This window comes from Ursus arctos, unplaced genomic scaffold (assembly GCF_023065955.2).
Source record: "Ursus arctos isolate Adak ecotype North America unplaced genomic scaffold, UrsArc2.0 scaffold_1, whole genome shotgun sequence".
Lineage (NCBI taxonomy): Eukaryota > Metazoa > Chordata > Mammalia > Carnivora > Ursidae > Ursus > Ursus arctos.
In genome coordinates, this window is record NW_026622763.1 from 38,755,278 (window position 1) to 38,769,880 (window position 14,603).

The 14,603-nt window shown below is 37.6% G+C and overlaps 2 protein-coding genes across 3 annotated transcripts in view; one reads left to right on the forward strand and one right to left on the reverse strand.

The window, feature by feature from the left end:
* GALNT5 (polypeptide N-acetylgalactosaminyltransferase 5) overlaps nt 1-7,204 on the forward strand; it is a 49,239-nt gene extending 42,035 nt beyond the window's left edge. Inside the window, exon 10 of the mRNA XM_026492767.4 lies at nt 31-7,204. Coding sequence (XP_026348552.2) covers nt 31-171 — 141 coding nt within the window. The 3' untranslated portion in view covers nt 172-7,204. The remainder of the gene's footprint in view (nt 1-30) is intronic.
* A 1,940-nt stretch (nt 7,205-9,144) lies between these two features.
* ERMN (ermin) lies at nt 9,145-13,989 on the reverse strand. 2 transcript variants are annotated; one of them, XM_026492765.3, is made up of 3 exons: nt 13,743-13,989; nt 13,003-13,095; nt 9,145-9,659 (listed from the first exon to the last, which is right to left on the reverse strand). In XM_026492765.3, exons 1-3 carry the CDS (start codon nt 13,981-13,983, stop codon nt 9,145-9,147), a joined length of 849 nt encoding a protein of 282 aa, XP_026348550.2. In that variant the 5' UTR covers nt 13,984-13,989. The 2 variants fall into 2 exon arrangements, with proteins under 2 accessions (XP_026348550.2, XP_044237604.2); XM_044381669.2 differs by having other exon boundaries at nt 13,003-13,035; nt 13,743-13,983.
* Between the last annotated feature and the right edge of the window lie 614 nt (nt 13,990-14,603).

The following is a 14,603-nucleotide window of genomic DNA, read 5'->3' on the forward strand; positions in this document are numbered from 1 at the left end:
GGCTCATTCCCAGATCCCCTTTCTTTCCAGGTGAATCATATTGTTTTTGGGAACTATCATCAGTTGTTATGCTTAGAAGGAAATATTTATCAGAAGACCCTGAAAGTCGCTGCTTGTGGCCCAGAGAAGCAATACCAAAAGTGGAAATTTGAAAAATATTATGAAGACTAAAGAACAACTAATATTTTTATCTAGTAAACCCATTAGACACTGTGAAAATGACAGTGGATGTGGGGACTGTATTTCTCCATGGTAGTTTACATTTTCAAAATTAATAGCATTTGAATAGGAGATTTAAAAACCCACAATATTTGAGAAACCAAAAGTGAGCTCAGGGAAACAACCTAACGTTGAACTGGAGCCCGTCTTCAGCTCTAGGTGGCCTTTTGAATCGCATGCTTCCTGCCTCGTGCTGGATGGACCTCAGCACGCAAACTTCCCCATGCAATCAAACAGGTAACAGGAAATATAGGAAATGAAGCCAAAAGTACTTGAGGAAGTACAATGATATTCACGATGACTGAGTTTGATAATAACCAGCTCTTTTGGCCCACAAGTAGGTATAATCAATGAGAACCTAGTCTTTTATTTGCTTTTTTTTTTATTATTATTATTTAAAAAATTACTTGAGCTCCTGTAGCTAAAAGACCTCAGAAACACACAGCTGTCATCTTGGTGAAGTCCCTCCCAGCTACACGCCTGTTCACCTAACAGTTTGAAAGACCATCGGCATCATACTCCTCAATGGGAGGACTTTGATCGAGATGACTACATAATGGTTTTTTGTTTTTTGTTGTTTTTTTTTCCCCCAATCTGAGTCAGTGGAAAAAAACTAAGTGAGGAAGTCAAATGCTTATTCAGTTCTAGATATGGGACATTGTTTCAATTCATTTTGTGCTTTTTAAAGTTACACTTTAAAAAAACAGCCGTATTAGTAACTTCCTAGACTTAGGTGGAAATTAAAAAAGAAAAAAAAAGGCAAAGAAGAGGCTGGGTCACAATGCACTGTAATCACCAAAAATACACTTAATTGTTGAACACACTGTAATGTAAGACCAAATAAGAGGAGCTGAAACAAATAAAGCAGCAACAGAGCACTGAAAATTATTAAGGATTTATAGAAAATACGCCTTTAGATTTAACGGCATTCACAGGGATGAAGTATGCTGAAAATAAGCTCTAAAAGATTTCAAAGTAGAAATAAAATGTAGGGAACATAATGAAAGGGGAAGAGAATGAGGTAAGCAACCCTCTGGAAGAGAGTTAAGAAAAAAATTGACATAGATTTGGCCAGAAAAGAAAAGGAATCTGACACCTCTGTGGGGTGGGGGTGGGAGATAAGGCCGTGGATGTGGGTCTAATGAGAACACTGATAAATTTGGGGAAAGGTCCAATATTTTTCAATCCACATTGAATTCCTAACCTTATATATGCCATTATTTAGTCATATCAGAAGAGATTCTAGAAATCCTCACATCCTTTATATTGATTTTTGATTAAAAAAAAAATTGATGCCCAGAAATCATATTACCTGTCTAAGAGTCCCACACCAGTTAGTGAGAGATGAGGATTAGAATTTGGATCTCCAGAGGCAGGGCTCAGTCCAGTGCCCCAGGCCTCTGGCCTAAACCTGTTCCACAGCATTCTTAAGAAAGAGAGACAGAAGCCTTTTTGCTGGGGTTGGGTCTCTGGAGGAAAACCATGCTCTCTGCTTGTTAATGTAAAAACAAAGCTTTGTTCAATTGAGCTGATGGTTAAACTGGGCATCTTTAGTTCTGACTGCTTATTTAAAATTTAATTTTATCTCCCAATTAATTGCACAAAAGCAGAGCTATAACCATGTCTCAGAAGGGGAAAAGGTTCTGCCTATTTGCATCATATTTAAGATGTTTTATTCAGATAGTTGACATTGCAGATGAGATAAGAGAATGACTAGAAAATGAGATAATTCTTTTCAAAACAGAGCCATATGGGGGATAAAACACAAGTCAGTTGCCAAAGGACTAACTGAACTGCTGACCGAACTGAGTATGCTGAGTGCCTCATGCAATTCTTCGCATAACTGCAAAAATGTTGAAAGGTTTTTTGCCCCCAGTCTGATGACTCCTGTTCAGAAAAAGATGAATTACAGTTCGGAAACACTTACCTTGGGGCAAACCAATGAAGGAAATTTGAATGTTTTTCACAAAAAACCTTCTACAGTGTGTTCAGTGTATCCTGACTTCACCTTCACATAATATGAAGCTTATTGGAACCTACGTTGTCAATATAGCAAAGGATTGTTTTCATACGTGACGTGTTCGCTCTTGGAAAGAATTTTAAAAAGAGCTTTTACCATGTATTTGTTCAACTACTCTAAGATGCGAGGAAGTAATCACTAATTGGAAATTGTATAAGCCTAAATTTAAGAATACTGACTAATTGTGAAATCTCCTACCAACACTTTTTTAAGCATTACCCTCTACATTTTGTTTTCAGAAGACTGTAATAAAGGTGTAAATGCTACTAGACCTCTGATACTTCTAGTGAGAAACCCCTAGTGGGACGCATTAGGGTCCTATTCAACCGTATATTCTTCAGTAGGAGGCTGTGGAAGACTTCAGAGTTTTCCCTGGATTGGCTTGAGTCATTGCCTTTTCTTAGGGAAATGTCTAGACATCTTGTTACTTTAAACACAAGCATAGTTTTGATATTTTACAGGACTTATTTGATCAAAAACTAACTTACCAGACCATCTGAGTGCTTCTGAACCTTTTGGTTTGCACGGTTCCTTTCTCTTTTTCAACAGTTACCCAGAGCTTCTCCCTGAAGGATGACACAGCTGTTGTTGGTACAACCATGTTTTATCACCAGCATCAAATTTGCTCAATTCTGCTTGCTGACATTCAATCAGTTGTCATTCACAGGGCCAAAAACCACCATATGCCATAATCACAATGTATTGTTAGTTTCTCCACAACTAATTTGGAACTACTCTCTTAGATATGAAAACACCTTGCTTATAGTATTGCCTTAGGGATTGTAGAGGGGCAAAGATACCAATTATAGTATATAGGAATTCAAATTCTCCAGTCAACCATGAATTTATGAATGGCTTAGGATTGTTTTTAAGGGGTTCTCATGCAAGAGAGTGGGGTTGAGGCTGGCCAGATAGTACCATCTTTATTTGTTTTAACAACTTTAACTTCCATGTTCAAACACAGAAAAGAAATTATGCCTCTGATGAGGGTCCCAATATCTTTGGTACAAACAAGGAATTTATAGGGAATAAGGGAAAGACAGATGAGAACTGATTATCTTTGAGTACCTACCATGTGCTAGGCACCAATTGTGTTCCATCTCACTGTTGTGCACAACTCAGTGAGTTAGGTCTTACTGTCCTCATTATGCAGGCAAGAAGGATGGCTAAGGGGTATTATCTAAGATCATCCCACTAGTAAGAAATTAAAATCTAGTTTCCATTCTATCTGGCTGAAAGAAGGAGAAGGAGAAGGAGGAGAAAGGGAGGAAAGAGGAGAGGAAGAAGGAGAAGAAGAAAAGAGTCTCTTTGATGACAACATGCTTCTATGATTTGTTCTTTTCTTTACATAAGGTGGTCATCTGGGGTGGGCTAGGTTAAAATCCCTTCATTGTGAAGTCAAATGCCTTAGGTATTCCTTGGCTGTGATAAAGAGGCTGTACCCTTTCTGTTAATCAACTGAAATGTAGCCTTAGTGGTAGCTATCCCCACATGCTTTGCAGTGGTCTATCTCCTTGACTTCATGCAGGACATATTCTTTTCCATTTCCTATAACAAATATGAGAAGGAGAAGCAGACATAGAGGAATAGCTTCCCTGTAAATAATACTGCCAACTCTTTCTTTCCCCAACCATTATTCAAAGCTGACAGATTGTTCAGTTTGAACAGAGGTGGGAAGTAAAACATTGAAGAGTCCTTTAATTTAAAATACAAACCAAAACCTGTAACTTTTACTTTGTTGTGTAGATTGTCACCATCGTGCTTTTACAACAACTTTTGTGTAGGTTATTCAAAAATTGCTATGAGCCACATGCCTTGAAATGAGAAAAGGAACACTAACCAAAGCTAATGCACAAAATATTTATTTTTGGCAAACAGCCATTCCATGGACAAGTTTGAGTAAGCTATGTAAAGTATTAAATACTCCTGATGAGATTTAATGGATGGTATCTCAGGTAGGCGTTGGTACCTAAAAGAAAGGAAAAAATCCCACTGCAATAAGCAGATTCAATGCCTCTGTTTTCAACCTAATGGGTCAATTAGTAGTTACCATTCCAGCTAGGGTCTCTTTGCAAGTTTACGTGAATCATTGCTTTGCAAAAACATACAGGAAAGCTCTCATTTTTCAGCAAATAGAGCAACTTCTAATGTGGTCAGTTTCTAATGTTGACAGTTGCCATTAAATAAGTAACAATTTCTTTGAAAACAGAGGCTTTCTATTTTATTATTGATTGGTATTTGCCAGTTCAAAGATATTAGTCATAAATATCTATATAAAATCAAACCTTTATGTTAGATATAAAAACAAATTTTTTGAGGGCCTAGATTATCTTTACTTGACCAAAAACATATTGATCTTTGTAAATATATATGTATATATACATATATATTCGTATAGATAAATATGTGTATATATTCATATATATGTGTGTGTATATATAATTATATATATGAGTCTCTATATTTTATGCTTTGAAGTGGGAGAAAATAAGACCAAGAGTTCGTACTTACAAATATAAAGAAAACTATGAAATGTTTTTGGGTATTTTTAATTCTCTGAGGTGCACAACTTTGTCTGCATCTGGCCTTCTGGACAAAAGTATCTCCAGTGGACTTTCATTCTGGGTATCATTCTCCATACTTGAAGGGAGTAACCAAACTCTACATTATCAAGGTGCTTGTTATTCATTTCAGATTTCGCACATGCCTTACTTAATTCTCCTCCTTCAAACAACTTCCCAAATGTTGCTAGTTTTATACGTGTTAGCTATAAGAGGTGGACAGAAAAATAAGAGAAGGCAAAGGTAAAATTAGTGAATTTTCTTATTGATTACCTAAAAACTTCTGTTAATGGGAGAACGAGATTGAAACAGTAGAATATATGGGGCGCCTGGGTGGCACAGCGGTTAGGCGTCTGCCTTCGGCTCAGGGCGTGATCCCGGCGTTATGGGATCGAGCCCCACATCAGGCTCCTCCTCTGGGAGCCTGCTTCTTCCTCTCCCACTCCCCCTGCTGTGTTCCCTTTCTCGCTGGCTGTCTCTCTGTCAAATAAATAAATAAAATCTTTAAAAAAAAAAAAAAGAAACAGTGGAATATAAAGGAATTTGGAGTTTAATTTGAACATTTTGAGTACCCAATTTTTCTGCCTCTTCCAATTGATGTTATTATAAAGAAGGAATCAGATATGAAATTTTAGGTCACTAACTAAAAATTCAGATTACTTTCCAAATTCATTTCCAAAACTCTCCCACACTGGCAGTTAATTACTAGGTATTGTCCTTTGATTTTGTAGTTTGCCACGTATCTGTGGAGTGATTTCTGCTGTTGATTACTACCCGTGTCATTGTGTTTATATTGATTGTATGGCTTAGTCACTTCATGTTCCTCGTGAACTGTATACACATTTTGGTATTCATATTTATTATGTTACTGTCTGATATTTTAATATTGGCAAATGTTTGCTATAACTTTTGACATTACTTTTTATAGCCCTCTTGTTTTTATAGAGCAATGAAAGTTAAGCCTTTAAACGTAGTTGCCTTTCTCAGATGGTCAAACATATTTCTTCTTTATGATACGCTGGTGCTTCATCTTTTTCCATAATTCTCTATTATTACTTATTTTAAATGTTTTTCCTAACACTTTGAAAAACTTAAATGTCCGTTCTTCATTTGAAAATGTGCCAAAAGTACTACCCCATGTAAATATGCAGAAACAATTACTATAAAAGTGTCAGCATGGCTTAAATGTATTACCTTGATGGCTATAAAGATATTTTTTTTCAGTTGTTGGAGTGAAGGTGTATCTAAAACAAAAGCTCAATTCCTATAAAAATAATACAAATTTTTCATGAACATTACATATCCACCTGCCAGAAATTTTTTTTGCAATTGTGTACACAATCATTTTAAGACCTTTTTGAAATAAATAATGCTTTTTGAATTTAAATAAGGTGTTCTCTTGATTTCTAAAGCAGCATTTCTTAATGGTCTTTAATAGCTGCTGATATGCAAGGGTTCTTCCTAAATTTTAAAGGCAGCGAAAGAAAATAAATTCTAGACACCAAAAACAAGGACACAAACTTTTATTGAGAGCAAGTCAGACACATCAGTTCTTTATTTAAATTGTAGACAGATGATAGATAGATTCTGACATATTCCATGCCTTCCGATGTAGCATTATATGAAAGGTAAATTTTATATTGACAAAGAAATAGAGCTTTTATTAATTCCTGTTCACCCCAAAACTAAGAAAAATTAAAAAGTCCTGTAAGAAATAGCAACATTCTCACAATAAATCAATTTCTCCCTCCTACCAGGTACCAGAGTCCTTCCCTCCCTGAACGTCGAATCACAAAAGCAGTAAATCTGCCAGTATAGTTCCCAATTTGTGTTCTACCTTGTCTTGTAAGAGCATCTAATATGTTGAATGTTCCTCATGAAATCAGAACCATACCTTTGCCTTTCCTAGATTATAAAGAATCAAATAGTCACCTAACCCCATCACATTACTTATGATCACTTAACTCTGTGGCTTTAGTATAAGATGGCGCACAGGGCAATGGGCATTAACGTCAAAGAGCAGTTTTGGTGCTCTTCTGTTAACTACACTGCCCCATAAGCACTAAGCATTTGCTCATTGAACACACCCTGAAAAAGGCTTTGTTGACAAAATCTTTCACGTTTGGTTAATTATATGGTAAGAACACGAAGCTAAAAAGGCCAGTTTTACTATGTATTGGATCCCCGTAAGAGCCAGTCGTTTGGCTATGTCACACCATAGACCACCCGGCTTACTCAAATTCCACAAGAACTCCACACTTCTGCTGGAGCAATGAAAAATACAGGCTCTGGGGGCGCGTGGGTGGCACAGCGGTTAAGCGTCTGCCTTGGGCTCAGGGCGTGATCCCAGCGTTCTGGGATCGAGCCCCACATCAGGCTCCTCTGCTATGAGCCTGCTTCTTCCTCTCCCACTCCCCCTGCTTGTGTTCCCTCTCTCGCTGGCTGTCTCTATCTCTGTCAAATAAATAAATAAAATCTTAAAAAAAAATTATTAAAAAAAAAATACAGGCTCTGTTGATGGTAGGTTAACAATATGCTCCTGTTCCATGACGGATAACACAATACTGTGCTTTGAAGTTAAGTAGAAAATTGTAGAGGTCATCAGTAATCCACAAAAGAAAATAGGCTGTCCAGGTGGAACGATTTAGAGGATCTAAATAAATAGGAAATTGTCTGAGGGCTCCAATCTTTTACCTAAATTTACCAATAAACATCTGACTTCCCTGGCTTTCTTCTGAAAACTTGCATTATAAAGGACAAAATCCATAGCTTCTACAGATGAAGAGCGACAGAACTTTTACACGATCAGGTTGCAAAATATCTGTTTGAAAGAATAAAAGAAGCGCTTCAATCTTGAATTCAAAGTTGAGTCTTGTAAACAGTCAATAATAGTACATGATACCATGGAAATATATTATATGACCAGGAAGAATTAAAGAAATTTCCATTAGAATGTGTGGGATTTGTTACACATAAATAAGCAATAATCTAAGAAGGCCTAACCCGGGTTTTTTCACAAAATGCAAAAGAAATAAACAAAGGGTTGAATAGTACAATGAAGACTGTATTACACTCAGACAATAAGGAATTGTCTCTTTATTTGCAAGGCCAAAAATATCTTTATCGGTGGTGACAGAAAGTTCAGGGTGATATATATGGAAGCCTGAAATGAAAAATTATGAAACTATCTAAGAATATAAATATAGACTCTCCCTTTTCATAAATATTCAGTACATTATTTGACACACTGGCTTGAGTGAAATTCCATAGGCACAATTTTAAGCATCTTGATTTGGGCTGAGGTCCAGTAAATTATATATTCCGCACAACCATCAGAGCTTTCTCACTAAAAATACATGCTCACACTCTACTTCGAAAATATTCTAAGATAATTATTTCCATTTTCGTAGTAACTAGTACAGTTATGACTACAGTTGTCTTGGGTTTCTAAGGAAAGAAAATTATTCTGAGATACTGTTAATAAGAGAAAGTGTGGTAATAGAGAGGGGTATTTTCTTAAAATGGTGCTAAAGTTGTCATTTTCACTTTTAATGACTTTAACTCTGCTAGACGAGATTTTATTTTCAGTCACAGAAATAAACTATCTGACTCTTTAGTCTATTGCCCACCAATCTTCTAGCCCCTCCCTGTATCACCCTCACAATGGATTTTATTCATCTTGAGCGCATAAAGCCAACATTTAGTCAACAGAATTTTCCTGACTGACAATTGCTGAGCCGCTCTAGCGAGAAAATTCAGTGAATGGTGACACCTAGGAAGGAGGCCTATCCAGACTTTCCACTCTGTAGATGCCAAGGAAAACCACTTAAAATCTTTTCTGAAGATACTAGGAAAGGCAAAACTTCTTGGACAGCTTATTGCCAGTGTCTAGTTAAAACACATGTTTAAAAGAAAGAGAGGTTTAATACCAGACTTTCTAGCACCCTCGATGTACAAGAGGAAAGACACCAAAAAAATACAGGTCATTTCTCGTAGTTCTCTTTCATTTGATAACTGTATTTCCCAGTGTTGCTACTTTTAAAGCTAAATCATGCCAGATTCTCCCGGGGTGCTTGCTGTTTGCTGTTTAGTGCTCATCACACAAGACTGTATTAGTGAAATTTTAAAAAGCAAATGCCCACGAATGAATCTAAAGCTTTTTGACTTGAGGTTACCAGACTGCATTTTGTCTAGGATTACTTCCATATTATTCTACAGCGAAACAGATTAAGCTTTCACGTCTTTAGAGGGGATGACTCAAATAAGACATGCAAAGATGCATCTCAGGAAAACAGAATTAGCTTTTGCTTTAGTGGGCAGGAGAATTTCTCAGTTCCATTTAGTTTATAAGTGCATCATAGACTCGAATTCATCAATTCTCTGCTTGGTGTTCCCCTTCCTGATTTTCCGATAGGATATTGTATTGTATCTTGAATAAGCATTTCTAGAGATATCACTCTTCTTCCCTAAGGTTGGCTGCTCCTCGGGTGTCACAGGTTGGGAACTGGGGCTGCTCGGTGGGGAGTCCTCATTTGCATCTCCTTCCTCTTTTAGTTGAGAACCCTCTTCATTTTTTTTCTTAAATTCTATCACTCGAACTTCATCTTCCTCATCATTGCAATCATCGTCATCATGAATTTCTTCATCCCAAACCTCTTGCTCCTCCTCATGTTTAGAACGCAACACATCAACTTGGTTAGGTTTCCGAAATCCCAACCATTCAATTTCAGTTGCCTGATGAGCTTTGTTCTTCCCATCCTCCTCTTCCTTCTCTTCTAGAGGTTGTTCAGCAATCCTTTCCTTTTGTCTACTTATTTCTTGGTTACTGCTGCTCAGAGGAATCTTCTCCCATTGATGTCCTGTAGCAAAATCAATTGGTAATTGAAATACCCAACTCTTACTCTTTAAATTATGTTTCTGGATGATCATTTCCCCCACACATGCTTTATAAGATATTATTCTGTGGGTTAATAATATGATTTACACAATAAAATGGTTTGTACTATCAAATTAGTTTGGAAAATACTGCATTAAACACGGTTACGTAAGCTTCATATCCAAGTCTTTAAAATGCCAACGAATATTGTCAATCTCCAGGAAGTCGACAACTCAACTTCATTTGACCATGAAACTTTTTTTTGTTGCTGTGGACTGTTGTATCTAGTGAGACTGGTGTTCCTGAGACAAACTTATAAAATCCTGTCTAGCCTGTAGTGACTGGAAATGTGAACATGGAAAATAAAATATTTGGACCTATCTCTTACATAAACACACACACACACACACACACACACACACATATTCTCCAAGGAAAATTAGAAAAATATCTCACAGGAGAAAAAAGGCTTTCTTTCAGTAGTAAAAACAATTACTTCCCACATCTGGGCATGCTCAGAGTAGCACATTCAGTATTTGCCCCACGCTTCTCAGAGCTGTGCTAAAGTCCCAGTTGTGGAAGGAGGAACAGGGGGCCATGGATGGTCAGGAGTCATATGCTGGGCTAACTGGGGCACCAAGCCCACCAAAGCACACACAATGTCATCTAAGGTCTGCCACTGGTTTCTAGGACAGCCAAGCTTTAAAAATCATATTGTGGTCATCCTATATAGCACTAGACTAGCCTGTCACGTTAGACATACCCCTAAAAACAACTAAGTGACTTAAGGTGTTTGGTATCATGCAGTGACTTTTACAAGGCTTAATTCATGTCAAATTTCAATTTTCAAACAGATCACGTTGGCATATCCTTAACAATATGTATTGAGCATGCTAAAAAGAATTAGAGTGGAGGTTGTTTTCTGAGCTTTCACCTCTAAAGGGACTTCTGTGAGAAACTGCAGTCTATGTGTGACTCCAAAATATTGTCTAGACTGTGTGGCTTGTCAGGCTTCCATTCACTTTCCCCTTTCAACACCATAAGAGTCTTTAAATAAAGTGAGAGGCAATGTTCCTCTTTGCCTTCCCCACCACAGCTTTCTACTTTCACTGAAAGATGTTCACAAGTCTCTTTCCAGTCAAGATTTTTCATTCTCTTTTCATTTTTTTTGTTTTCCCAACGACAGGAATCAGACTGTAAACTTACAAAAAGAGATGGAAGTGAAAATGAGATAGAAGTGAAGAGGGATTGTCATTCCTAACTGGTTGTACACAGTTCCTATCAGGTTGTTGGTGTCCAGTCACTGTTCTTTACATTATAAATAAATATACATTAGCACGTTTGCTATAATCTTAAGCTTTCTTTTATTCTCTTTTTTTCCATAAGAACCAAAGAAGCTGATCTTTTTGCTCATTCCATGACTCAGGCATGGAGTTGTCATGCATGAAATTACTTCTTGAATTTAAATTATAGTTTTTCCTCAATATTTTTAGCATCTTGCTATTTTTCAACCCAGGAGTATTCTCTTTGGAGACTTTATAGCTGTTTGTCATTGTGAAAACAGAAGACACCAACATGTGCCTTACAGGAGAAACATATGTTCCACCAAACACAAAAGGATTCATTCAGGGAAAAATTCACCCTGACACCATCTACTTAAAAAATCCAGACTGCTTTCATTCTCTATTTGATAAAATGAAAGATCCCAGCAAACTGTTGTCCCCAGCGGACTTCCTGATCAGATATTTGAAAGGGTCTTGGGCCACCTGGGTGGTGCAGTTGGTTAAGTGTCAAACCCTTGGTTTCACCTCAGGTCGTGATCTCAGGGTTGTGAGATAGAGCCCCGAGTCAGGCTCCACTCTCAGCTCAGAGTCTACCCGAGACTCTCTCTTTCTCCCTCTGCCTCTCTCCGTTGCATGTCTGCATGCGCTCTCTCTCTCCCAAGTAAATAAGTAAATCTTAGGGGCGCCTGGGTGGCTCAGTCATTAAGCATCTGCCTTCGGCCCAGGGCATGATCCCGCCATTCTGGGATCCAGCCCCGCATTGGGCTCCCTCCTTGGCAGGAAGCGTGCTTCTCCCTCTCCCACTCCCCCTGCTTGTGTTCCCTCTCTCGCTGGCTGTCTCTCTCTGTCAAATAAATAAATAAAATCTTTAATAAATAAATAAATCTTAAAAAAAATTTTTTTGAAAGGGTCTCTAGATGTACTTTGAGATCCCTGCCTGTGAGAGCTTGCTACCTTGGGAACAGAAAGATTAGGGCAGAGAAGTCATTTAGTTCATTTCATGGGGCTTCAGGCTTAAGTTTTATAAATTACCTGTGATAATGTAAAAGCTTAATAGTTGTTGTCCCTTACTACATTACTACAATAATGGCTATTCCACCACTACATGGGGATAGCAGATAACTCTGAGAGGTGTCCAGGCAAAGTGGACAAACCCAAGAAACTGCCAATCAAATCCCTATCTTCCTTGGCATCTACTATTTTATGTGATGTTCCAATATTTAAAAAAAAAAAAATCTCTTCCATGTTTTGCCTATTATGGTCCTAACTAAGCTAAATTGCTCAAGGTCTAATGAACCAACTTCAGTTTTGAGATAAGATGTTTATGGTTGCAAAAGAGGAAATGAGTGATTAATTAATACGTGTTTATCCTGCACTTGATTTGGAAATTGCGTCAATGTAGGTATCTTCTTAGAAGTAAAATCTAAAAGATTTTGTGTTTCTTAGTCTCTTGAGTTTATTTGAAATATAAGTCACTTAAAAATCAATGTTCTTCTTATTCTCTCACTTTCTGAAAGAACACAATTAAAATTAGCTTCATCACCTGGGAGATTTCTTTGACAAGAATTAGATAACCATTTTCTGCTTACATAGGGGCCTAGAATTTTTCTATAGATCAAATAAATTTATAATCTTATTTTTAAATGTATGTCAACGGTAAACTTTTAGGATAAACCCATTTTTAAAACATTCGCATTTCACAAGGTGCCTGAAACAGATTTAGGGACACTAAATAAATCCTACAAAAGGATTGATTTAGTGGACTAACTTATTAAGAGACTGATACCATTTTGTCAGATCAAGGCATGTCAATCAGTTAGACCAATCCATGCAGTCTCAGGCTTGATGCTTCTGGAATACCTTTGAAGGTGAAGCCCACAGATACTCAAGAGCACTCCCTTACCTGCCTGGAGCGGCTTGGAGCTTCTGAAGGCATTGCTGGGATTGCTTTTTCAACATCACACTCACACAACCTCCCATGCAAAAACTGCCATCCATATTCAGTCAGACAATGTCTGTGTACAAAATGGAAGTTGCTCTCACCTTCTCTGAATGTCATTTCATCAACACTTGTTTCTTGGAGAGAAAGATCTGTAATAGCCTTATGAACAATAAAAAGATTCTCTTCTGGTTTTTCTGGGGGGAAAAAAACCCACAAGATTAATGCTGTAATATTTAAGCAGTTCAAGTTTAAATAAATTATCAGTTTAGACTCTAGGTAGGTAGATCGATTTGATTTGAAAAGTAACTATTTCACTCTCCCAACTCATTTCTTCATTGGTTCCTACTTATAAACATAAGGATAACCTCTCCTTTTCCATCTATATAAGTTATAGAACCATGAATTCAGATACGTTCAGGTATATTTCAGAAGGAAAATTTGAAATGCTGACTTTCCTTTGCTTAAATAATAATGGGGCTGTCCATAATAATAATAAATAACAGTAGTTAACATTTAACCAACACTTAGTAATCCTCGTGACAAACCTACAAATGTCAGTCCTTACATTTCCACCTTCTGCTAACCGAGAAAGCTAAGGCTTCAGGAGGCTAGTGAAGTTGTCCAGCGTCATAAAGTTATCAAATAAATAAGCCTGGATTTGGCCTGAGGCAGAGATTTGGTCCTTAGCTATCCAGTGCCAGTAGAATAAGAGACCACATTTGGGCAGGAACATGGGTGGGAGGATGGACAGCACATTCCTGTCATAACAGTTTATCAAAAGAATCACGAGTGAGTTTACAAATTAAATCAAGCAAATCAAAGAGAAAGGAAAATGCTTTACCTTTTAGAATCTTCTCATCGGTGGACCAGTTGACTAGCATATTCCCTTGCAATTTTTTACTTTTCTCCTGATTTCTTTCTATGGGTAAGTCTTCAAGACGGGGGTCTACCCTGTAATATGGTGGGGTACCACCCACATCACTGGCTTCCTCATTTGTTTTAGTGATTGGTTGTTGACCATTTTCAGGTGGCGTATCCCCATTGCATTCAGCCTGACTGAGTGTCCCTGGAACGTCTGTCATGATGTACGGTTGAGTCCAAGAGCGCAGAGAGAGCTTCGGGGAAACTGAGTGAAAAGATCCTTGATAGATGCGTTCTCTTCCCTTCAAGTTCTATAGTTCCAACTCCTACTCTAAGAATACGAAGTATTTGCTTCAGTACATAATAACGAGCTGCTTTTCCTAAAGGTGTCCAGATAGAGCTTAGAACTAAAGCAATAGGATTTGACAGATTTGCCACCAGCCCAAGAGCAAGCATCCAGCCAATCACCACCTTCTTTGTCGCTGGGCAGCCCCACTTGCTGAATTAATGGCAGCCTTTTGATTTACATAAACAAACAATCTGAGGCAATCAGGCTTTTGTGCTGGCATGTAGAGAGGGACTTTCAGCTTGTCAGTCCCCCTCTGGGAACAGAGATTTTTGTCCCTTTTCATAATGGCCCTTTGTCATTTTCCTTGTAACAGGAGCCACAATTGTTCCACAGCTTTAATCCAGAGAGAATGACCACCTTGAGGCATATTAGTTCTGTGTAACCAGCTTAACATTTCCAAACGGATTTTGTTCAAGTAAAACCTCAGCTATTTTGTAGGGGATAATGGCATCGTTTCTTATTCATTAAAGAATAAAAACAGCTAATCAAAAA

Coding starts and splice junctions, on each gene's coding strand:
- ERMN (XM_026492765.3), bottom strand. CDS start 13,983: ATGACAGACGTTCCAGGGACACTCAGTCAGGCTGAATGCAATGGGGAT. Junction 13,096..13,742: donor CGATGAGAAGATTCTAAAAG/GTAAAGCATTTT, acceptor TTTTCCCCCCAG/AAAAACCAGAAGAGAATCTT. Junction 9,660..13,002: donor TGAAATGACATTCAGAGAAG/GTGAGAGCAACT, acceptor ATTTTGCTACAG/GACATCAATGGGAGAAGATT.